Source organism: Lissotriton vulgaris, unplaced genomic scaffold, assembly GCF_964263255.1.
Source record: "Lissotriton vulgaris unplaced genomic scaffold, aLisVul1.2 SCAFFOLD_1810, whole genome shotgun sequence".
Taxonomy (NCBI): domain Eukaryota; kingdom Metazoa; phylum Chordata; class Amphibia; order Caudata; family Salamandridae; genus Lissotriton; species Lissotriton vulgaris.
Window position 1 is genome coordinate 111,697 of NW_028248350.1, and position 24,527 is coordinate 136,223.

The 24,527-nt window shown below is 42.4% G+C and overlaps 1 protein-coding gene across 1 annotated transcript; it reads right to left on the reverse strand.

Moving 5' to 3' along the window:
* Positions 1–654: 654 nt before the first annotated feature.
* Positions 655–21,907, reverse strand: LOC147664135 (acyl-CoA dehydrogenase family member 11-like). Its single transcript, XM_086949957.1, has 4 exons — positions 21,823–21,907; positions 10,021–10,146; positions 2,956–3,117; positions 655–837 (listed from the first exon to the last, which is right to left on the reverse strand). The coding sequence occupies exons 2-4, from the start codon at positions 10,093–10,095 to the stop codon at positions 655–657; spliced, it is 420 nt and encodes a 139-aa protein (XP_086806083.1). The 5' UTR covers positions 10,096–10,146; positions 21,823–21,907.
* Positions 21,908–24,527: the final 2,620 nt, after the last annotated feature.

Below are 24,527 nucleotides of genomic sequence, written 5' to 3' on the forward strand. Positions count from 1 at the left end.
GATACCCCCCAGAAAAGATAGAAGTCAAGCTGGAGCTCTCCACCCTTAGGTTTGGAAACTGAATGTTGCATTATTGCTTTGCATAATATAGTTTGGAAAATGGGACACTACTTTTCAGCTGTTCTTTACTGTACGAATATTCAGCAATTAAATGCCACTGGGTATGGCTTATTTATAAAAAAAAAACTAGAACCACTCACCTTCAATCCCTAAATTAAATCAGTAGTTTGAGTCATGTTACACCATGAAAAAGTTAGATTTGGATACCATTTGGGGGCATCCCCTCATGCTCTGCATTCCAGCACAATTTCTGCCAGACAGTGCTTAGTGCTGACACCTGGGCAGGAACACAACACAAAATGTGGATGAAATTTCAGGGTCCCTCGTCACATTTAGAGTGTGCATCACACTGGTACCTTTGATGTACAGCTCACATCACAACCCATGTAATCTATCAAGGCCAAATTAATTACTCCTGAGTATTTTGCACAACCCTGTAGCAATAGTGAAACACCCACACCTCATATGCTGACATCTGACCTCTCAGCAGTCACAGATTCAGGTCTGAAGGGAAATTTCTCTTGCTCCTCGTACAAATCGTACAAATCGTACACTCCCTGGCGGGATGTATACAAGCATACATTGCACTAATATTTACCACTGGATACCAACCTCCGTTGGATGAAAAATGACATTAGGAATCCTGAAGTCACCATGAAGAAGTTTGGGTTCATCGTCTGTGATTGGCAGATTACTGAGTAACCATTCTGAGAGTTCATTCATGGAAAGAATGCCCGCATGACATGATTCTTCATACAACTCTTTCCAAGCTAATGCCTAAAATATTAGAAAAATTAAAGAGAGCATTGAAAATATATATGCATAGTTACAACCTACATAACATGGGAGAAATTTAGAAGTGAAATATAGATTTGGAGAAGAGAAATTAAGTGCAAGAACAAAAAGTGTATTTCAAGAGCAGATACCATTACTAAATTCGGCCCCGTGGATTGTTTAGAATGTAACTAGAAACGTTGTCTCACACTTGTCTTAATAAGGCTCCCTTCCTAGGCTCATACTAAAGGGGCTTTGATGAGATATGTCTCCTAGTTTGTCTTTTCAAAATCAAGGCAAATGAAGATATCCATTATGTAGGACAGGTCATCCAATGATAATATGGATGCTATGGTCTTGAAGAAGGTAAATACGAATAGTTTGGTTCTAAGGCATTCAATTGAAGTGAAGGAAAACATGGCTATATGTTTAGAGAGAACCATAGCTATACTGAGGATAATATCTGAATGTAAATTACCGAACCATGCGCAGAGGGGAAAAATGGTAGCATTAGTTTTCTCAAAAGTGTAGACCACTTAGACCAGCGTAGACTTTTAAACAAGATTACTGCAAAGATACAGCATGGTCTGAAGCAGTGCAAGCGCATGGACAAATATTATACAGACTGTTAGATTAACACCTTGTTAATCATATATGGTGTTCTTTCTTCAAAGACATGCACCATTGACTGAAGGAACTTGCCTGTACAGGCTGCTACCCCCTGGTGATGATTGTCTGTAAACTATGATTATAATCTTCTGTTGCAAAAGTCTAACTCCAACTGTACCATGAACCAGGGTAAAGTCAGGGCAAGGCATACGATCTTCAGAACTAAAGAATGTAAACAGTCAGCAGCTACAGAAAAACATATCAAAAATCAGGGAAAAAAAGGCTTCAAAGTGGGTGTTGAGCACAACAAAAAACAGGAGAACTAATTATTTGCAAGATATCCATCTCAAGGCAAAGCTCCTTTTATATGGTCCAAGCATCACACAGGCAGCATACATGGAAAGATTATGTTCTTTGAAAGGCAGAGATTTAAGGTTAACCACACCTTCATCAGGAGAATGTAATTTTTCAGGCACAAGAACAATAGCCGCTTTTTTCACATCCTTCCTCCTTTGCGGGCTACCCGCACTCTCCTTACTGCACTCCCAGGCAGCGGGCCTGGGTGGTCCTCCAAATGAGGCTGAAGAGATTGTACGTAGACTCTGAGAACAAGGACCAGAGACGCGTTGCCTCCTTTATGAACACTCAATTCCATGAACACACCATTGCCTCTGGTGAGTCCCCTCTGCCGAAGTAGCAGGATGCCACCTCCTGAAGCTCTGGGTTCATTGGGATACCGAGGGAAAAAATGCTGAAACCAACAAGGGGTCAAGAGCTGCAGAAGCACCATCCCAAGAAAGTCCAACAGCTGGATAATCTTTCCCCGCTGAGTAGAAGTCTCTTTCTCTCACTTTGTTGCCCCCTATCTGTCACAATCTCTCCACCCATGTCTCCCTCCCTCTCTCAATCTACAGATTAGTCCATTACTTTCTTCTTTTTCCCAACATTTGTTGTTTAACAATTTTTTCTGTATACTGCTATCTTCTGGTTTTTCTTCCCAGTCCTTTACACATGTAATAGTTCATGATTAAATGGATTTTTGAATTCTTTTTATTTGGACAGGGCTGTAAAGTGTGAATTATAATCCAAGTGATGTAAAACCACTGTAGAGAACATGCTGTCTGAGAGATGCCAATGTACAAATACTACAATTTTAAAATCTTCAAATGTAATAAGTGATATCCATACTTATAAATAAAATAATGAAAAAAGTAAACAATTAAACCTTTTAAAAAAAGGACCTCAAGAGGAAATCATATGCTGGTTTTGATTGACAAACATAAAATGATAAGAAATAATAAAGAGCACAAAAATACACTATTATGCAAAGACAAAGGCATGGAGGTGAAATTTTCATTGGACTACCTCTTTGCCATATATGAAAAAATCATGATTGTTTTTGACTTGTTATTTGCAGTCATCCATATTATACACTCTACATTATACACAATTGTTAGTTTGAGAGTTATCTGTACATTGAGCCTCCAAAGGAAGCTCTTACTCTAGTTTTACCTCTCTCTTGCAATATCCTTCTTGGCTATCCTTCCCCGGTAGATCCAATTCATTCAGATTCAGTGAGTGGAGCCAAGCAAGAGTTTCTGTAACAGCAACATTTAAGGCACATTGTTCTGCTTGACTGCCTCCTGCAATTGTGTTATATCTGAAGATGCGACCCTAAAAATAAAGACATATTGCAAAATAGGTGCAAGAGCATATTTCTACCACTTTTGCATTTTCTCTTGTTCATGCCATCGCAAATGATTCGCAACGTTAGCTTTCTGCGGGCCTTGCCACCCCGCAAACGAGCAGACATTAATTGTTTTTTCACCGACCACAGCTTTTTTTTGTTGGACCAGCACTTGCATCGGTGGCCATGTTACCAAATGAACTATCTCATGTTGTATGTCCTAAGAGACAACATGAATCTCCATTGTATTATTACAGCCCTTAAGAATTGAGAATAGAAATGTAGACCTTTTATTGGAATTGGTAGCTAAATGTAAAATGTATTGCTGTAAGAGGTGTGGTATCCATCAATGAGAAGGAAAACAAATGTGCACTGGAAAAAGAGGAAGATATGTTTAGTGAAACCCACTGAAATCATCCTAACAATGTCTAGCATCCACTATCTCTATGAAGCAGGACCAGTTGAGGGAGCGGTGGAGAGTGAATGGCGCCTGTCAATAGCAAATACATTTTACATTCATCGATGCCAATGGACAAACCATCAATTTTTGGGGCTTTCCTCTTCTCAAACTGCTCTCGTTTAGCGACCAAGCATCGCCTGGAAACAGAATCAGACCTGTGAAAAGTCACAATCAGCCAGAAATGTTCCCACTTAATATTCTTTTTGCCCAAAGGTTGCATGTCAGAATATCAATAAGTATTGTTGCCTAGATGTCATTTACAAAAATATTGCTTTGTGGGTGTAGATTTTCTATTTTTAATTCTACTGAGGTGCTATGGGGCATATTATCAAGGGGGGCGATAGGCAATTTTCCCTGCTGTAGCGGTCGTTTTCGGCCCTTAAGCGGCAAAAATTCTATCGCCCTATTAGCAAGCTGTCGTTAATAGCAGTTAGCGACCACTTGTAGGCGATAGCGAGCGGTTTGGGGCCCGCTTTGCATGTTAGAGATAATTATCGCTAATGACATGCAAAGTGGGCGTTCCCAACCCGTTAGCGACTGAAAGCAGTCGCTAACGTCGCTAACGCTTATTAGCAAAGCAGGCTTAGCGATGGCAAAATTCACGCTAAGCGCGATTATCGCCAAAAACTAACACCTGCCCAGACCAGTTCTTACAATGAGCTAAATTGAGATGAGATGCACACCTTTGATAATCCAATATCTGAACCATTATCAACAATTTACTCCATTCAAACGTTAACGGCGTGCAAAACCTGCTCCGCGCTTCGTCCCATTGCGCTGCAACATTAGGGGGAACCATCTTAGGATCCACCAGGCTGCACAGCCACATGTCTGCCTGAATCCAATGAATTAAATTCATATGATTTCATCTGCTTTCTTCATTTTTTCACCATTAATTTTCAACCTTTCTTTTCCTTTGTGTTCAATTCATTTTATTCAATCCATTTTTAACGTCAATGTGCAGAAAAGGCTCAGAAGCGCATAATGGGTTCCATGTCATGATTTATTTTAACAAACCCAATGCATTTCGGGAATAGATTCCCTTCGTCGGGGGCATCTGAAAATACAAGCAAATATATACTTTTAACCAGGTCTTACAACAAAGCATTTCACTGAAATCTAAACTAGCAGATAAACATGATGTTAGCAATGAGCCTGTCAATAAAACACGGAAAATTCGTCTGCCATATACACAAAAAAAATTGTCACTTGCGAACTGTACCCCATCCTTTCTAAACCCACAATATTCATATATATTCAGCGTGACACGATGGCATCATAGTTTTAAGTGCATCAACCCCTTATCAATGATGAAAGCAGTACCTACTTCTAAGAACACACAAAAACGTATTTAAACTTCTTGGCGCTTACCATGACATGCTGTTACATCCTAATATATCAAAACGTGGTTCCAAAATAACCAAATCCAATTTAAAATCAGACCAGTTCTTAGCCATGTTATCCAATGGGAGGTGGATAACATGGCCAAGAACATTTAGTCGCTAATGCGTGAATATAGCTGTATTCTCAGCGATATTCACGCTATCGCCGGAAAAATTATCGCTTTGGAGATAAACATAGCTAATAGCACGTTATCTCAGCGATAATTTCCGGCGATGCTTAGCGATAAAAAATCGTTGCTAAGCCTAGTTAGCGATAAATATTGCTAATCATTGGTAATATGCCCCTATGTTTTTAAACAAATATTGAGGACACACTTTCGTTAGAGATTATTTAAGTCTTTCAATTATGAGAAATGATTCCCTTCCCACTGAGAAAACCCTAAGATACTGCAGTAAATATCAGATGGAAATTGAGGAGAAGAGAGGAATAAAACCTTAAGAAGTCATAAATGGAAGCTAAAACAAAAGAATGACAACTAGCATTCAACTATCTTGTGAAAGCCTTGGAAGTTGCTTACGAAGGTAGGGATGCCCAGAAAATACGATATTAGTGTGACTCTTCTAGGAAAGAAAGCTTTCAACAGATATAGTGAGCCTTCATTAATGTTTACTTGCTAAGAATACATGCAGGTCAAAATCAGTAGCAGGAGTTTGTGAAAAGAAGCACATCCTACAAAGCCGGGGACGGGTCTCCTAGCCACATAAGAAAAAACAAGAAACTGAAATGGAGGTCACTTTGTGTGATTGCCTTTCTTCGACTGAAGGTGTTAACATCTCTAAAAATTCTTGAAATCTTAAAGTGACATACTCTTCTCAGATTAATCAACAATATTTGAATCTTCAATTTAACACTTTTGATAAAGGAGCAGCTATGGAAATATTTCAATTGTTATTGTCTTGATACATTGGTTAAATGTCTTTTACACAATGAATTAGATGATAGCCGTGCACTGCTAAGTGGTAATTCTTAGGCTAAAGGCGTGGATCGTGCTCCTTCGTTTACTCCCTGCATTGGAGTGTGTACTATAAACTGAGGAAAGCACTAGCACTGAACAGTGCTAGTGTCACAAAGGGCACTGATCTTGAGTGTGCTGGATTCACCAGCAATTTTAATCAATAAAGTTTTTCAAAAAACTTGAAGTAGCTTTTCACTGAAGTATTTTATTCATACTTGTGAAGGTATATTCATGAAGGTATTCAGTTGTTTATACTTTATATTCAATTCCTTTTACAACAATCCATATGTTCCCAACAATCCATATGTTCCAATGCATTTCGGCCCACTGGCCTTCATCGGGGAAATCTATGAAACAAGGAGTGGTATCTGTCACTAATAATACTTCAAAATAAACAATGTTTAAATCACTAAATCTCTATCACATATTGTCTGGCATTAGTAAATAATGTACATGCTTTGTTAAATGCGACAATTCAATAAACACCCTTTACATTTACGCGTTCGAAATAACTGTGAGCTGTTTAAACCATTTACACTCGTGCGTTATACGATGTTAAATACAGCGTGGTAACATTGCTGATTCATTTCTCAGTTAGGTTTAGCTAGCGTGGCATATTAACCAACTGGCGTTCATTAGCGCTTTAAAAAAGTGTTCGCGGTTCAAATGCTAAGTAGATTCAGGCTGCCTCGAGTAGGCTACAAGTATTGAACGTAGCTCCTTCAGGTTAGCTAGCACGGCGCATTAACCAACAACCGTCCATTCGCGCTTTAAAAAAGTGCTCGCGGTTCAAATATTTAAGTAGATTCAGGCTGTCTCGAGTAGACTACAAGCATTAAACGTAGCTCCTTCTTACCGGGATTACAGGAAATTGGGTTCTATCAGCGCTGTAAACGGGATGCTCTCAGCGCGGTGCAAGTTGGCGTGTGACGCGTGTGGGGTGTACTACGATGTTTTAAAGGCGTGCATGTATCAGTTAAAGGGCCAGTGTCTAAATGCGTGTCTCATACAATGCAATAGTAAAGCTTCGTGGCAAACATAATTGTTACAGTATATCGTACCATGGTAACAGTGTATCATAGTATGCAATTAGCAGAATCATATATAACAGTTTATAAATAACAACTAAATTCAGTTCTTTCATTTATCCCCTGAGGGCGCAGAGTTTGTAAGTGGAATATCCAATGATTTTCACGTTTCAGTAAAGTCTTTCTGTTATCTCTTTCTTCATTTTTTTCCACAATCTCCAATATACATGCTCTGATCTGGTTAATCTGATGATTTTGTTCAATGAAGTGGTTGGCTACCGCTGATTTGAGCACTTTTGTTCTTATATTACTTTTGTGTTCAGTCAATCTTGTTTTCAGTTTACGTTCAGTTTGTCCCACATACGCTTTACCACATGGGCATTTTAACAAGTAAATAATGTTTTTTGTGTCGCAGGTACCGTTAACCTGTAGCTTGATCTTGTTACCCCGCATGGGGTGAGTGATGGTGTTACCCTCCATGATATTGTTACAATTGCTGCAGTTTCTACATGGGATGGTACCTTTGTTCAGTGCTAGTGCTTTCCTCAGTTTATAGTACACACTCCAATGCAGGGAGTAAACGAAGGAGCACGATCCACGCCTTTAGCCTAAGAATTACCACTTAGCAGTGCACGGCTATCATCTAATTCATTGTATTAAAGCCCTGCCCCATAGCTGTAGCACGCAGACCAAGAAAATGCAATACGATGAAATCACGAAACTTACCGAGACAAAAGCAGACACCTTCGCATGCTTGTAGTCTACTCGAGACAGCCTGAATCTACTTAAATATTTGAACCGCGAGCACTTTTTTAAAGCGCGAATGGACGGTTGTTGGTTAATGCGCCGTGCTAGCTAACCTGAAGGAGCTACGTTCAATACTTGTAGCCTACTCGAGGCAGCCTGAATCTACTTAGCATTTGAACCGCGAACACTTTTTTAAAGCGCTAATGAACGCCAGTTGGTTAATATGCCACGCTAGCTAAACCTAACTGAGAAATGAATCAGCAATGTTACCACGCTGTATTTAACATCGTATAACGCACGAGTGTAAATGGTTTAAACAGCTCACAGTTATTTCGAACGCGTAAATGTAAAGGGTGTTTATTGAATTGTCGCATTTAACAAAGCATGTACATTATTTACTAATGCCAGACAATATGTGATAGAGATTTAGTGATTTAAACATTGTTTATTTTGAAGTATTATTAGTGACAGATACCACTCCTTGTTTCATAGATTTCCCAGATGAAGGCCAGTGGGCCGAAATGCATTGGAACATATGGATTGTTGGGAACATATGGATTGTTGTAAAAGGAATTGAATATAAAGTATAAACTACTGAATACCTTCATGAATATACCTTCACAAGTATGAATAAAATACTTCAGTGAAAAGCTACTTCAAGTTTTTTGAAAAACTTTATTGATTAAAATTGCTGGTGAATCCAGCACACTCAAGATCAGTGCCCTTTGTGACACTAGCACTGTTCAGTGCTAGTGCTTTCCTCAGTTTAAATGTCTTTTACACCACAAACACTCACTTGTAGGTCCTCGGGCATGTGTTAGCAGCCAACACATGTGATATGTTGATTCTACCTCAAGGAACATGGGGCCCTATTAACAAGATGTGCGTTAAAAAACGCACATCGCACATTTCACTATCGCCGGCTATCGCCGGATTTCTTCGCCGTGTTAGCGCAATATTATCAACGCGCAACACGTAGGCGAAAGTAAATCCTGCGATAGCCGGTGATAGTGAACATTAGAGCGTGAACGCAAGCGTTGTTTTTACGCGCTAATGTGTGCCTTGATAATATGGGGGGGTGGATTCAGCTTTATGATCCACACCCCCATGCTAACAATGCCTAATGCCTGCTCAAAGCAGGCGTTGGGAGACCTGCGATAAACAAGTTTATCGCAGGTCTTTTCCTCCCAACGCCTGCCTTTGTGATAGGGTGTTCCCACCTCCAACCACATTTAACATGTGGTTGAACGTGGGAAGGCCCACTTTGCATGTCATTAGCGATGTTTCTCCCTGACATGCAAAGTGGGCTTGTTGCAGGCGTTGCAATGCCTTTGTTAATAGGGCGCTGGAAGTATCGCCGCTTTCTCAGCGAATTGTGCCGGCGATACTTCAACTTGTTAATATGCCCATAGATATTATTATGAGGTGAAGAAAGAAAGAAAGAAAGTCTGAATCATGCATTATGCACTATTGGTGGCTTTTATCTGTGATGAAAATTACTACCTTTGTTTCAAGATTACAAATGACTAACTGATACCAAGGTTCTGAGCTCCTATTGTGTGTCATTTGAAGGAGCCACATCTACCAGTTAAAGAAGGCACATGGTGAACCAGGGTTCTGAATGCTGAACTGGTACCAGGCTAAGCTTTTTAAAAAAGGCAAGAAAGTACTGAAAGCTGACTCTTCGTAACAGAGGGAAACATACCTCCTATTTGGCTTTAAGGCGAGATACAAAACTTTATTGACATGAACATTCAATTATTAACAGAGAAAAAGAGGAGGAGCGAGAAAGAACAAGAGAAAAAAGTGTGTAAAATGGAGAAAGAATGAAAAAGTTGAAGGAATAACAAAGAAAAAAAGAGGACCACAGAGACAGTGGTGGTAAGATTCCTCTCTTCTCTTTTTTACTTCTGCCTTTTCTTTTTATATAATGCTCCTCTGTGCTCTGCAAATGATTAGCGATATATTAATAATGGAAAATGCTGATGTAATTATTTTTCTTTATGGGGCAATAAAATGGGGAAAAAATCAATCATTAACAGAGAAAACGAGGAGGAGCGAGAAAGAACGAGAGAAGAAAAGTGTGTAAAATAGAGAGAAAGAATAAAAAAGTTGAAGGAATAACAAAGGAAAAAAGAGGACCACAGAGACAGTGGTGGTAAGAGAGTTAGAGAAAGAAAGAGAGAGGGTGACTAAGAGTGACAGATACAGCGCAAGAGAGACAAAGAAAGAGTTAGTACGCATAATCTTTTGATGGCCACATAAATGCTACTCTAATTTGTCTAGACAAACTTACCTGTACGTGCTCCATTATGTAGAACTCTGTTCCAATGACATTTGTATCCTCACAGTACAGTAAGGGTCTAGACATTGGGAATCCAACTGAAGTTAAAGCTCTTTGCACGGTATACTCTCGGGCAATCTAATCAAAAAAGGTCAGTTAGCATAAGTTAAGACCATCACCTGCTTTGGATAATAGCATTACAGAGCATGCCATTACTATGTAACTGAACTGTGGCAGTTCTTCTAAAGACAGAGCTAGTTATTTTATTAAACATATGTGTAGGTTGGCACAAAAAGCAGTCAGGCTTAATTTGGAGGTAATGTGTAAAGTACACAAACAGTAATAAAGTGAAAACACAACACAAGGAAAGACCCACACTAATATAGAAAACAATAGTAGATTTTATGAATTATTTGACACCAAAACAACAAAAATCTAATCAGTAGAACTGGAATTATAAAGTGTAAGGTAAAATCTAGCACCTAAAAGAACAAAGTGCCAACCGCAGACATCTAGTCAAGTGAGACCCAGTCAAAGTCGAAAAATATGGCCAAAATTGATGAAGCGTGAGTCGGATATAAGAAATGGATTGGGCCCGGTCGGCGCTTACTTCTGAACATAGAAGAAACTTTGAAGGAAATATTCTGAGAAGGTAAAGTTCTGCAGGGAAAGCCTGAAGGCAGTGCCTGAGGAGTAGACATAATCGTTAGGGAGCCGCTGGATGAAGTCACAGTGAAGATTTCTACGTTTGGACTCTATTTTGGAAGTTGAAAATCTCCAGCGGGACAAAGGAGGAGGCTGTAGCTAGCGAGAGTTCCACAAGACCGGATACCCCTTAGGCAAAGGGCTGCTGAACAGGATTTGATACTGCGGAGAAGTACGTAATGGAAGCTACAAAGTCAGGCTGAACGGCAATACACCTTTGGCGAATAAATGAACAGGTTGGCCTCAATCTCCCCTCGGTTCTCAGAGCATGTTTTAGCAAAACAAATTCTAAGTCCAAAGTTTTGGCATTTGGCTATCTGGGCACCACCATCAAGGGTCCAGGACTGGTGGGAGCCACCTGGGGGTTAGGACTCACTCAGGCTGGCTCCAAGGTGCAGGTTCAATATGGTTGGAGCCTTTTCTTTCCCTAAGGCTCTGCTCGGAATGCCAGAGAACTATCCCTTGGAGTCACTCTGGTAGTCCTGAGTTAAAGTGATGAAACAGAGCACAAGTAGAGGGCAGGCCTCTGAAGGTTTAAGGCAGGCTCCAGGCAGCAAAACAGTCCTTCCAGGTGTGGCAAAGCAGACTTGTGGAGTACAAAGCAGACCACAGCAGCAGGCAGTGAGTCCTTCCGCAGGTCCATTGGTTGAACTGAAGAGTGGGTTTGATGGTTATATTTTTTAACGTGGTGCCTTCCTTGAAGTAGAAGTGTCTAGAGAATTCCCTTTGAAGTGCTTGAACTTCTTGGCTCCCTTGCCCTGGCTCCTGAATATCTGCATGCACAATGCATTAGTGACAGGTCCTTTGTGTGAAGGCAGGGCAGGTGGGGCTATGCCCAGCTCTTACCCAAACCTGCCATTTGATGGCCCATCCATGCACACCTACTGCCCCTATTGCATGGCTGTCTGAGAGGAATAAACAAAGCCCAACTGCCAACTACTCCCAGTTATGTGACCTAGGAACAGGCACCAAATAGTGAAGGAAAAAGGCAACTTTCTAAAAGTGGGATTTTCAAAATTATAACTTAAAATCCGACTTTAATGATAAAGATAATTTTTAAATAAAATTTCTCAGACACCAAACATGAAATGTTAACTATTCACAATCAAATGTTAGCACTTAATAAATGTAAATAGGCAACCCAATGTTATCCTATAGGATAGGTAGGCCTCACAGTAGTGAACAATACATTTGAACTTTTACATGTTCTGGTAGTGGAAAGTTCCTAAAGTGCATGTCTAACCTTTTAATTACAATGTACCATGCCATATGGGTTACCTGGGGCCTAACTTAGGAGTGACTTAAATGCAATAAAAGTGGAGATTCAGGCTGGGCAAGAGAGTTATATTGCCAAGTCAAATTGGCAGTTTAGACCTGCAGTGGCAGACATAGGACAAGTTTTTAGGGGCTATTTAAGTGGGTGGCACAATAAGCGTTGAAGGTCCACTTGTAGCATTTATTTTAAAGGCCCTGGGTATGTGGTACACTATTCTACAAGGGACTATTGAGTAAATTAAATATGATAATTCTGTGTAAGCCAATTTGACCATGTTTAAGGGCGAGAGCACAAGCACTTTAGCACTGGTTAGCAGTGATAACGTTCAGAGTCCTAGACTCAACAAAAAGAATTTCAGCAAAAAGTGGACGGCAAAGGCAATACGTTTGGGGGAAGACCACCCTAAGGCTGACAAGTCTTACAACCTCATTAAGACAATACATATTTTTGGCAAATGTATGCCTTGCGTATCGATGTGAACAGCACAGCAGGACTGACTGTTAAACAGCGGAATGAAATGCAAAAGCCTGAGAAGAATGTTGCAATCCGCTCAGCCTTGTTGGTCAAAGGATACACTTTTACAAAGCACACTTAGGGGTCTATTATGTTGGCGGGCCCATGGACCACCCGCTAAGGGTGCGACGGTCCCGCATGGGCAGTTAGGATGCGCCCACCACACTAGTGGGAGCCTCTCAAATTTTTTGCATTGCGGCGGGCAGTGCTGTCAGCAGCACCCGCCGCAATTCAAAAAAGGCATGTGTGCATTTGCATAAACAACGTGACAGGCACCGCGCGGTGCCTGCCACGTCGTCTATGCAAATGCAGGGAGGTACCATAGTTACCCCCCATGTGCTCCCCCACACCCCCAACATCCTGGGGGCCTGCAACGGGCCCCCAACTGAGGAAACCACATGCCTTTCTGTGGCGGCGTTGCATCCACAGAAAGGCTGCTACCCACTGCCATCCAAATATGGATGGCGGTGTCTAGCAGACACCGCCACCATATGCAACCCTTTTCCGCCCGGTCGACTCGTTGACCGGGTGGAAAAGCGGCAGACGGTCTTCCTGTCCCTTTTACCTGCATGCCCTCTCTATCGTACTTACTATGCAAAATCTCTAGTATTGCTCCTTGCCCTTGGTCCTGGTTGCTAATGCTATATGTGACTACCGCCACTCCCAAATATCTGCACATAATTCGATTCACACTCACTGTGCCTTGGTTAAACCGTCTTATTCTACTAGAGTCAGACCCTATGACATAGTTTTGACTAGAAGCTACTGTTCTTGTGTCCTGCTTCTCACCCAGTATGCGTACTAATTCCTGCCTGGCGGATTGAACTACTGTCTACTCCTGCCATTAAACTCCTCCACTTCCAACTTCAGACCCATTGAGTCGGTACAAATATTCCCAGTTTGTTATTAGCCCTCACATGGTTAATTTTGGCACATCTTTCATGCACCTTCGCGAATGAGGCACACGGTTCTTAGTCCGGATGTGCATGCAGTGTTGTCACACTCCACTTATAATCCTTGAACCCTTGTTACGCGTCCTAACTTCTGCAACTCTGTATTTTCCTTCCTTTTTTCTTCCATAGGCAATTGAGGCTTCTTATCCTTAGGCACATTATCTATGTCCTGATGATGATCCACGTAATAGTTTGCTGGATCGAAACGCCGTCAACACTTTGAAGCACCTTATACAGTCCAAACCTTGTGTGTACTAAATCTGTAAAGGTGTCTATTGTATTTTGCTGTACTTTGACATTGATGTAATTATCAAGTACATCGAACCGTTGAGCTTTTGTCCAAAAGCCCCTTGCTTTCTGTTTCCTTGCTTATGAATGTTCTTCATGTGTTAAGTAGGGAACAAGGCTTGTGTCCCACTTTCTGTATTGTTGTGAAAAACCTTCTCTTTTGCAAAAGAAAGTAAATATTAGACCTCTGTCCGGCTGGACATGTCAATCCAATATATCAACGACTGAGTCTATATTCATTGCCTTACAAATTCTTCCCTTTCTAGGAACCATTGTTGCTTTAAAGAATTAACTCCCAAGGTCCCTGGTCGACTTGTTTTGGGTTCCCTTCTTGTTCTAAAATATGTACTGTCACCAGAGGCAAAGACTACCAGTCAGGGGAAACATCCTTTACAATGAAACTTTTACAACGCAGTGCTTTTACAACGCAGGTTTTACAACGAAAACCATTACATCGCATTGCAATGGGGGGCACTCTAGGATAGGGAATAGTTTTAATTTACTATCCAACACCTTCCCTACTATCCACGGGGACTGGAGTTGGAATAGTAAATTAAACTATTCACTATCCAGCACCCCAAAGCGCTATGCGTTGTAACAGCATGCGTTGTAAAAACTGTGTTGAAACAGCATGCGTGGTAAAAGCATGCGTTGTAATGTCATACATCCCTAGTCAGCCTCTGGAAAAATGAGAGGCTAGGCCATTATATTTTCATCAGGCTGGATGGATTACAGTTGTTTATCCTCCGTGGGAAAAATCTGATTTTGGCTCTATACTGGAGGGTGGGCCATTACCCAAACACTCCTAAAAAGGGGTCCAGGAATAGGTCCAAGATAAGTGTGGTGGGAGCCATAATGAAAATGTAGGACATATGACATAGGATGAGAGAATCCAGACAGTTGAAAAGGGTGGGTGAGTGTGTGCATGCCCAGCCACGAAAATGTAAGGTGAGCTAGAATAGGGACTTGATATGTGCACCAATCATGTGGCAGGATTTTAGGATATCTACAACACTGAGTATTAAACTGGAGGCTCTGAGCTATAACACATTGAGACCAACCCCAAGGGCAGATGGGAAACTTTAGCAGGAAGATCATGAAATGCTAAAAGCTGCAGAAGCCCTTATATGAATATGTTGACTGCTGTCTGCAGACAGACATAAGGATACATACAACCAAATAACTTGTATATGTAGGGGGGCCATAATTGTGTTGCCCTTATTCACGCATTTCAAAGAGAATGACAAAAACAGAAATACACTCTCAGTATTGATTTGAAGATATTCTTCCAAGTTATTTGCAATGTAATAATGATATTTTAATTTAAAGTTCAATATTAATTTTAGTAAATTGTAAATGCTCTGCCATCAAAGTCTTTTATCCTTTCACTACCCACTTCATAACAAAGAGCCTGCATCTCCAGCAAGAATTGTAAGATAGGTGGATGGGATCATGGGCGCCTGTTACTTGTCATGAGGGGAACGGCTTGAGAGACCACTGCACCGCCGTGAGGGGAACGGCTTGGGCGACACCTCCAAACGCCATGAGGGGAATGGCTCCGGACCTTCATCCATTGCCATGAGGGGAACAGCCTACAATTCCCAGCAGCCACTGCCCGGCGCGGGTAAGCAGCGTCACAACAGCGCCTCCAGCCTCATCAAAAGGGCTGTTGACCAACTGCAGCGCGAGACGCTCGCGGGCAGCGCCCGGGCAAAGCCCGGGCCAAGGGCGGGCCCGTCCTTGCCCTCATCGCCAGGAAGAGGCAGGGCCGGGCTATCTCCCTTTCTTCTGCGGCTGTGGGCTCTTGTGTAGGACTTGGAGCCTGCATGCAGGTATGTTGGCTTCCTGATGTAACTGTCATCCTAGCTGGCTGACAGCACTGGTGTTGCATTGCGATTTGCATATCCTCAACGTATTATGCTCTAATGGACAAGGTTTGAGTAAACCCTTTATTTTAAACTCGGCCCAATTCAATACATGGGCTTAGACTTTGTCCTATGAGCCAGGATCCTGTACCGCACGTTGCACTTTAGTGTTATTATAACTGATTAAATGTTTTTATTATTATTGCTGCTAAATAATGTATAATCACTTAGCACATATTAGCATACAAATAGGGTCTTGATGAGTTTTTACATCTGTTATTTTATTAGTTTGTGTCTTAGTACTGTATTGAATTTTACACATTGTACATTGCACTAGGAATTTTGCCTTTAAAGGCGGTTTTGCACTTTATTAGGGTCCTGTGTAAATAACTCAGTGTGTTTAGAGGTAGTCAATCATGAACAAGCGGAAGCCAAACCTGGGGAAAAGTGTGGTTGGAACTTTAGAGGCCTTCATATTGAGGGCAGAATCTGCCCTCATTAATGAAATAAAACTAACTGAACATAGGCTATCCTTGATCCCCACTCCTCGCAATGTAGACTCTCCCTAACACCTGCCTTTCCTGACTCTTTGGCGGATTCCAACCAGGATGTATCTCCATCCCGGCTGAGTCAGTCCCCACCTGTTGTCCCACTTATAGTGAAAAACTCTGTTTCCAACTCATCTATGGAGCAAGAACCTAGCCCTGTTAAATCTAAAGCTACAACTAGAGGGCAGAACAAAACTGAAATCAATTTGTACCAACGAATCCCCCTCTATAAAAAGGAAGAGTCGGGGATTACCTAAATCAAATAAATCTGCACAGGGCACACCTGGCAGAAAACCATTAGCTGTCCCTTCTGCAAGCGTTTGCAAAGAGGGTCACTACTTCCATGAATCGGACTATGTTAGGGCAGTTCACTGACAGCATTCAGGAGGGTAATTTCTGGGGCAGGCTCGATACCATGTTGTCCACCTTACTAGATCTAATTTTTCAAAAAATAAGTTCAGTAGAAGCTAGGTTATTTAAACTAGAAGGGCTGGTTAGTTGCAATCCGCCGGTTACCCAGCCAGATAGCACAACCACAAGCATAGACCATGCAGCCACTGGGGGAAAAAGAGCTGGGTGTAAAGGAGCAGGCGTAGGCCCTATTGTGAGGCCTGCAGTAAATAGCGAGGCGCTAGACAAGAACAGTTCTAATAGCATTAGGCCCAGTAGTGTAGATATTCCAGCAATCACACATGAGTCTTCTATAAGAGCAGGGTCCCCTGTGCCTAATAGGGAAAGAGGGTAGGGACCTACAATTAACGAGTCTCCCAACCATTGACCTCCCACCCGAATCCACCCCATATGTAGTGGTTTTGGGGAGTGTTCCCTCCCTCCCCAATGGGGCGAATGAAGACTACGGGCAGCTGATAAATAAATTAACTCATTTGGTTCACACACAATACTACCCTGGGTGCCCGTGTATTTAAAAACATTCTCATGGCACGCAGGGTCAGCTGGATTGGGAGCTCACGCAAACTGGGCACTGGTAATTGCGTTATTGTAAATTTTGATAATCCCTACACTGAGGGTCATAATTTATCTAGGGACATCAGTCTCACCCCCTTAGTAGAATCTGTCATTAAGGTTTTACCTCTGGGCTACTTTTACAAGCCAGTCCCTTATAGGGATATGCCTGAAAATGGCCCTGGAGTACCTCACCGAGGGGGTGGTCAAATAGACTAGCACATAGACAACAGCCTATTTCTATGGTCTACCCACCTCCTGAATCAGATAGGCAGTTTGGCACAGTCCCCACACTAGCGTTAAACAACAGATTTGCTGCTTTAAATGGTTTGGAGGATTGTGATTGACTGAGGGTCCCTACACCTTTGGGCCAGAGCCAGTTGCACTTTTTCAGTCTCCAAGGGAGGTGGCTGTGAGGCACTCAGTTGTGAGGTCTAACAATTTCCTATCTTGGAATATTGCAGGCCTTCCAACAAGCCCCAAGATCCATGGTGGGTGCGTTATGTGAAGCAATTCATTGTAATTAGCCTCCAAGAAACGCGGTCAGTGGATTGTGACCTATTTCTGGAAGGTTACAAAGCCTTTTTTGTTCCGGCCACTCCATCTGTGAGTGGAAGACCAAAGGGTGGTCTAGTCACATATATTTCCGTGGCTGTTGATTGTAAGTTACAGGTGATGCCTAATACACACCCAGGAATCCTGGCATTGTCAGCCAAAAGGGGGATACCAGATGGGGAATTGTTATTTTTTACAATTCTGTGGCTTGTCCGCACGAGGCTTGTAACATTAATACCTTGGGGGCGATTATAAAACATTTCTTGGGCCCTAGTTTTCATAACCTTTTGGTTTCTGGTGATTTTAATATACACCCCTGTGGTAACCCAACAACATCCTGCATCTCAGAGTTGGGCTGCCCCCGCATGAGGGGTTTTCCCTTTGAACATCATGCTCAGGGCGGACTGTTGAACAACATGCTACATGAAATGGATATGGTAGCCATGATGTCCTTAACTGACCCGCACACCAAGTTTCCTGTGCCAACTTTTAAAGGGCATGGTAGGGAGTCATTTATTGACTTCATTTTAATTTCCTCTTCTTTGCAATCTTTTATCAATGGTTTTAGTTTTGTGGAAAGTGAATCCAGTGACCATAATCCATTAACAGTTTACATGATGGGCCCACTATCAGCAAAGATTGGTAAGGCTCCAAACAGGGGTGCACTGAGACCGACGGATGGAAAGCGTAGACTAAAATGGTCCCAGGTATCTCCAGATAGATTTTATAACAAGGTAAAAATATCTTATGCCCATGAATTAACACTATGTATATCTGAGGGGTCCCCTCCTAATGAGATTCTTGGTGCATATGAGTCAATAGCGCGAAATGTGGGCGAAATGTTATGTGCTCCTTGCAGAGAAAATGCCTCACATGGTCCCAGATGGTTTGATTCCAATTGCTCCAAAGCAGCTAAGAGGTTGAGGGAAGCTCTGTCAGCTAAACCAAGAACTCAATCTGAGGTTAGTGCCTGTCGAATGGAATATAGGTCAGCCCTAGCCAAACGGAAGGGTGCGCTGAAGGAAGAAGCCTGGAGGGAGCGGATTGACTCTAGCACTCTTAGGAACAGCTCGAGGTTCTGGAGTGTTGTGAACAGGTCCCTTTTTGATCAGGAAGTGGGGGGTGCTCGATTCAAACCTCACAGAGGAGGAGTGGGTACTTCACTTTAAATCTATGTTGACTGCCCTCTTGAGCCTAATCGTAGAGAAAGCCAGGACAGGAAGGACTCTGTAATAACTTTTGAAAGGGGTGAGATCCTGGAAGGTATTATAGGGCTATCTATGAAGAAAACTCCAGTTCCAGATGGGATCCCCCCAGACCTATTCAAGTCGGACCCCCCGTTCTAGGCCCCGATACTAGGGTCAGTATTGAATGCAGCGGCAAAGAATGGCTGTCCCCAGTCTTGGGCTTCTTCTACCATATTCCCTGTTTTCAAGTAGGGCAACAGAAATAGTACCCACTGTGACAGACCGATTTCACTTATTGATTCAGTGGTTGAAGTGGTAGGACGCCTCTTCTTACAGAGATTATCAACATGGGCAGAAGAGCATAGTATCTTGTCGGATGTCCAGTATGGTTTCCGGCCGGGACGCTCTACCTTTGCTCAGTGTCTTAATCTATCCATGATACTGAGCAAATATACTGCTGCTCGGCCCGGAACCATCCATATTGCCTTTATGGACTTGTCATCCGCGTTTGACTGTGTAAACAGGGACAAACTGTGGCAGTCCATGAGGGCAATGGGGGTGGAGAACAGTATTGTCAATTTTCTGGAGGACCTGCATTTATCAACTAAAGCTAATGTCAAGTTCTCACAGGATTTGCAGGTCACTAATGACTTTGAGATCAAGAAGGGAGTCCGGCAAGGCTGCATTCTGGCACCTTTTTAAATTATTTTTGATATAAATGAACTGGATAGTGCATTAACGGCAACTGAAGTCGATTATCCCTGTGTAGGACGGCGTAGTATCCCGATCCTGCTATATGCGGACGACACCGTCCTCATATCCAGGACCGAATTGGGTTGGCAATCTCTTTTAACCACTTTTTCTAAATTCATGACTGATCGGGACTTGGCAATTAACAATTCCAAGTCCTACGTCATGAAAGTGGGGCAACAATCGAAAAAGAGTTTTCATTTTAGTGTAGGCCCCGCCAAGATCACCCGCACTAATGTATTTCCTTACTTAGGGGTTCTTTTTGATGACCAACTTAAATGGGGCACCCTAATACTGAGGAAAAAAGGGGATCTGGCTCGGGTAAATACAGCAATCTTCAATTTTGCCTCTAAAATAGGGAAGAAACCAACAGGATCTATGCTGCAAGTTTATCAAGCCAAAAGCTTGGCCATAGCTACCTATGGTAGTGAAATCTGGGGATATATTGCCGTAGAGTCCCTCCAGGTAGTGGAGAATGACTTTCTGAAAAGCCTATTATGTGTTCCGCGTGGAACCTCTTATTTAGCGATCCACGAGGAACTAGGGGTCCCCTATCTAAGTGATGCTCTTGCTTTGCGACCCCTGATCTTTAACTCTCAACCATCTGATTCTAAGAGAGTGCATGTCCCTTGAAAACTCGGCCCGTATCCCCTGGCTTAGATATATTAAAAGAAGTTTTGAAGGGATAGGGCGTGGCGATCTATTTTCCAAACCTGACGTCATCACCAAGAAGGATGTGGAATTAACCAAGACAGCCTTTTTGTCTTTAAGGAAAACGGAAAGGGAAGTCGAGGAGGTGCTGAAACCTAGTGTTCAGATGTATTTAATGCTTAAGACAACTCCAATGACGGAACCTTATCTTATGGGGTCTCTGTCAACATATGAGAAGTTTTTGTTAACCAGGTTTCTGATGAACCTCTTCCACCTCTTGCTCACCAGACCTAAGGGTTTTTACAGAGGTCAAGTGCTAGCTCCCTGCGGCTGAAACGGACAGTCTCCGCAGGATTTGCTGCACTTCCTGTTTTTGTGCAGACTGTATAAAATTCTCCGTAAGCACTTTCTGGTTCCTATTTTTAAAAGAATACATTTTAGACAGGATCGTGCGGCTCTTGTGTTCCTGCAACTGCTGAAAGAGGACTGTATGTTTTTTATAGTAGGGTTTTTAAAAGCTTCTGTGAAATCTAGGATCTGTATGGATGTGTAAAGTTTGTTTACTTAGGCATGTTTATTTGTTGAGCTGATTCATCTTTCGGTACTGGCTATATTTTAAAATTATGTATTAGCACTCAACTGTTTTTATGTATTTGTATCTGCGTAACTTTTATGGTTTTTCAAACAAAAACTGAATAAAGTTTTTCTGATTGATTGGTCAATTGATTGGTATTCACTTTAACTGAATTATGCGACTTAACAAGTTATCATGATTCTCAATACATTTCTGAAACAAAACAAATATATATTACATACATAAACAAAGTAAATTGAGCATAGAGTCTATCAATTCTAAGACAGGTGCTTTTAGAAATGACAGCATTAATAAGGAACTCTGATCTTTTAAATGTCTTTGTGCAGAAAAAAAGACCTTCCTTAGCTTTAAAATAAAACCCCTTCAGCTCAATCTCTTAACCGAGTGACACACCTTTGTGATAGTTATACTGTCACAGCTTGGAGTTTAAAACGTTGCCCTGCCAAAATATTCACAATGTCAACCACCACAATCTTGTGAAGGTACGTACATATTAGGTAAGCAAATATTTACTATTCTTAACTCCACATATATGTACTTTGACAAGATATATAGGAAGCTAGGAATAGTAGATCTATACTTAAGGGAGAGGTGTGGCGCAGCGGTCGGAGCGGCTGTCACCGGAGTGCAGAGCTCACGGTTCGATCCCTGGAACCAGCAGCAACTCAGCTCAGCACCATGTGACTCTGGGCGATAGCTCACTTAATCTCCCCAATGGCCCCCAGAGCCTTGAAACTTTAAGGGGTGATATGTTCGCACTTTACAAATAGGAAATATTTATCACTTATCTACCGTTATGATATTTTGTTAGTCGATATTTAGGATACAATGTTTATTGCAGGACAATATGTTCTAAGTCAGTGCTGTGACATACTTCCTTATGGTCGTCTTTGTTTTCTATTATTATTAGAAGGGCCTGGAACAGAATGAGGAATTTCAAGGTTCTACATAAAACTTTGCTTTACCTGGTGTGTTCCAGGCAGGAGGAGACCAGGAGGTTTTTTTCGAAGTACATACTGCTTAGGCCCCTTCTGCAGGTGAAATGTTGGGTTGGATCTTCCATATCTACGGAAAAAGAATGGAAAGTATATATTAATCAAGACTATGTTTGCCCAAGGGGAACATGTTTAGATGAGGGGGCGTTGGATGTTAAATAGCACAGAATGAAGATAGTTCATGGCTGGACCTCACAATAGGCCAGTGCTTAATTTGTGCAGTGGTTGCCAGTGGGGGCCACTGACACTCATTTTTAGGGGCCTGCACGTATTTTTCAGCACCAGACATTTAGGAGCGCAAGGGAGAAAAAAACGAAAGACAAAGGAAAAGAAAGACCGAAAATTGTCACAAAGGGAAATAGCAGGAACCTGCAAGAGAGAGATGAGCGGACAGGGAGTCTCTGGGGATGGATTAAAGAGGCCAGAGCAGAGCCCTGAGCACCGCACTCACTTTATTACAACTTAAGCACAGCAATATGTTCATTGCCATCTAACCAAACAAGAACCTGGCAGGGACATTGATTTTTATCAGATGCTCGGATTGGAGGCGTTCTTTACCAATAAAATGATAAGCAGCACTTTTGTACTAATACTGCCTCATTGATTTTGAAGGCTCACCTACCATCCAGTAAACTCTGCCTGGTTGCTATTGACCTTTGGTGAGCTTCCAAAACAAACCCCCAATAATAATAATAATAAAAAACGTACAGGGCTCATGGCCCACCCTTTGCCTACAGTTCGTTTTTGCTCACATAATCAATGACTTGCGTCCCTCTTCTTGTGTTTGTTCCTCCTTTGGAGCATAGCCATTTTAAATTCCTTTAGATTGGCTGACTTGATCATTCCATTTTTCACTTTTAGGAAAGTACTTTTTTCTTTTTGGCTAAGCTCTCTATCAGAGTGCTTGTTTTTACAGCTCTCGCCTGCATGTGCTTCTCACACATGCTCCAAGAAGCTCTCTCCCTCTTGTGCTTCTCGCTCATGCTCCAAGTTGCTCGCTCCCTTGTGTGCTGCTCACTCTTTTATGCATTTATCCCCGGCAAACTCCCCAATGCTCTGTAACGCTCTCTCCCTTGTGTGCTTGTTGCTCATGCTCCAAGTAGCTCTCTCCCTTGTGCGCTGCTCACTCTCATGCATTTACCCCTGATAAACTCACCAGGGCTCTGTAACGCTCTCTCCCTTGTGTGCTTCTCATTCATTCTCCAAGTTGCTCTCTCCCTTCTGGCTGGTCACGCTCTCATGCATTTATCCCCGTCAAACTCACCAGGGCTCTGTAACGCTCTCTCCCTTGTGTGCGTCTCGCTCATGCTCCAAGTAGCTCTCTCCCTTGTGTGCTGCCCACTCTCATGCATTTATCCCTCATAAACTCACCAGGGCTCTGTAACGCTCTCTCCCTTGTGTGCTTCCCGCTCATGCTCCAAGTAGCTCTCTCCCTTGTGCGCTGCTAACTCTCATGCATTTATCCCCGTCAAACTCACCAGTACTCTGTAACGTTCTCTCCCTAGTGTGCTTCTCGGACATGCTCCAAGTAGCTCTCTCCCTTGTGCGCTGCTCACTCTCATGCATTTACCCCTGATAAACTCACCAGTACTCTGTAACGCTCTCTCCCTTGTGTGCTTCTCGCTCATGCTCCAAGTAGCTCTCTACCTTGTGCGCTGCTCACTCTCATGCATTTATCCCCGTCAAACTCACAAGTGCTCTGTAGAGGTATCCCTTGTGAGCTGCTTTCCCTCCCTTATGCTGCCTGCTTTCTTCCTTGTGTCCTCTTTTAATCCTCCTCCCTTCATCCACTCTACCCGAACCCCTCGTGATACTTTTATTTCTTTAATGTATTTTTTGTTATGAAGGGCACGACAGCTGCTGCCATTTCCTTCCGAAGCCACACTGAAGTGCAGAAAGAGCGTTCGCTGTAAACATTTTTAATTTTTTATTTACTGATTAAAATGATGTCTGATATTTTGGACTGGTAAATGAAAAAAGTGAAAAAGGAAATAGCGCCTGTGTCTTTCAGTCGAGACACTCAGGGCGCTCATTTATGAAAAGTGACGCATTGCTGCGTGAAAACAGCGATGCGTCACTTTTCATTGCGCCCTCCTTGCGACACCAATGATGCGTCATATTTACAGTATGACGCATCATGGCGCAAGGAGGTACAGATACGTCAGTATTTCTGACGTATCTGTATGGCGCAAAAGTGACGCATTGCTGGAGTGTGTCACAAAAGTGACGCAACTCCAGCAATGTGTCCTTTCACATGGGGCAAGCCCCATGTTAAAGGGCTTGCGTCAGTCTTATGCCTGCTGCAAGGCAGGCGTAAGATTTTGACGCATTTGAGTTCTAAAAGTGGCGGAGTGAAATCTTATAGATTTCACTGCGTCACTTCCATGACCCTTTCTTGCGTCAAAACGCCCCCCTTGCATACATTATACCTGGCGCAGGTATAATGTGGCGCAGGGTTTTACAAAGTGACGCATCTACCTAGATGCGTCACTTTGTAAATATGGCGCAACAAGGCGCATTTTTTACTCCACTGGTGCGTCACAAAATGTGACGCACCGGCGGCGTAAAAGTGACACACAGCCTCATAAATGAGGCCCCATGAATGGTGCCACATGCGTGAGCAAACGTCATCATGTATGCTTGCAGAAGTGGAATGAAGTGACCTGCAGAAGTGG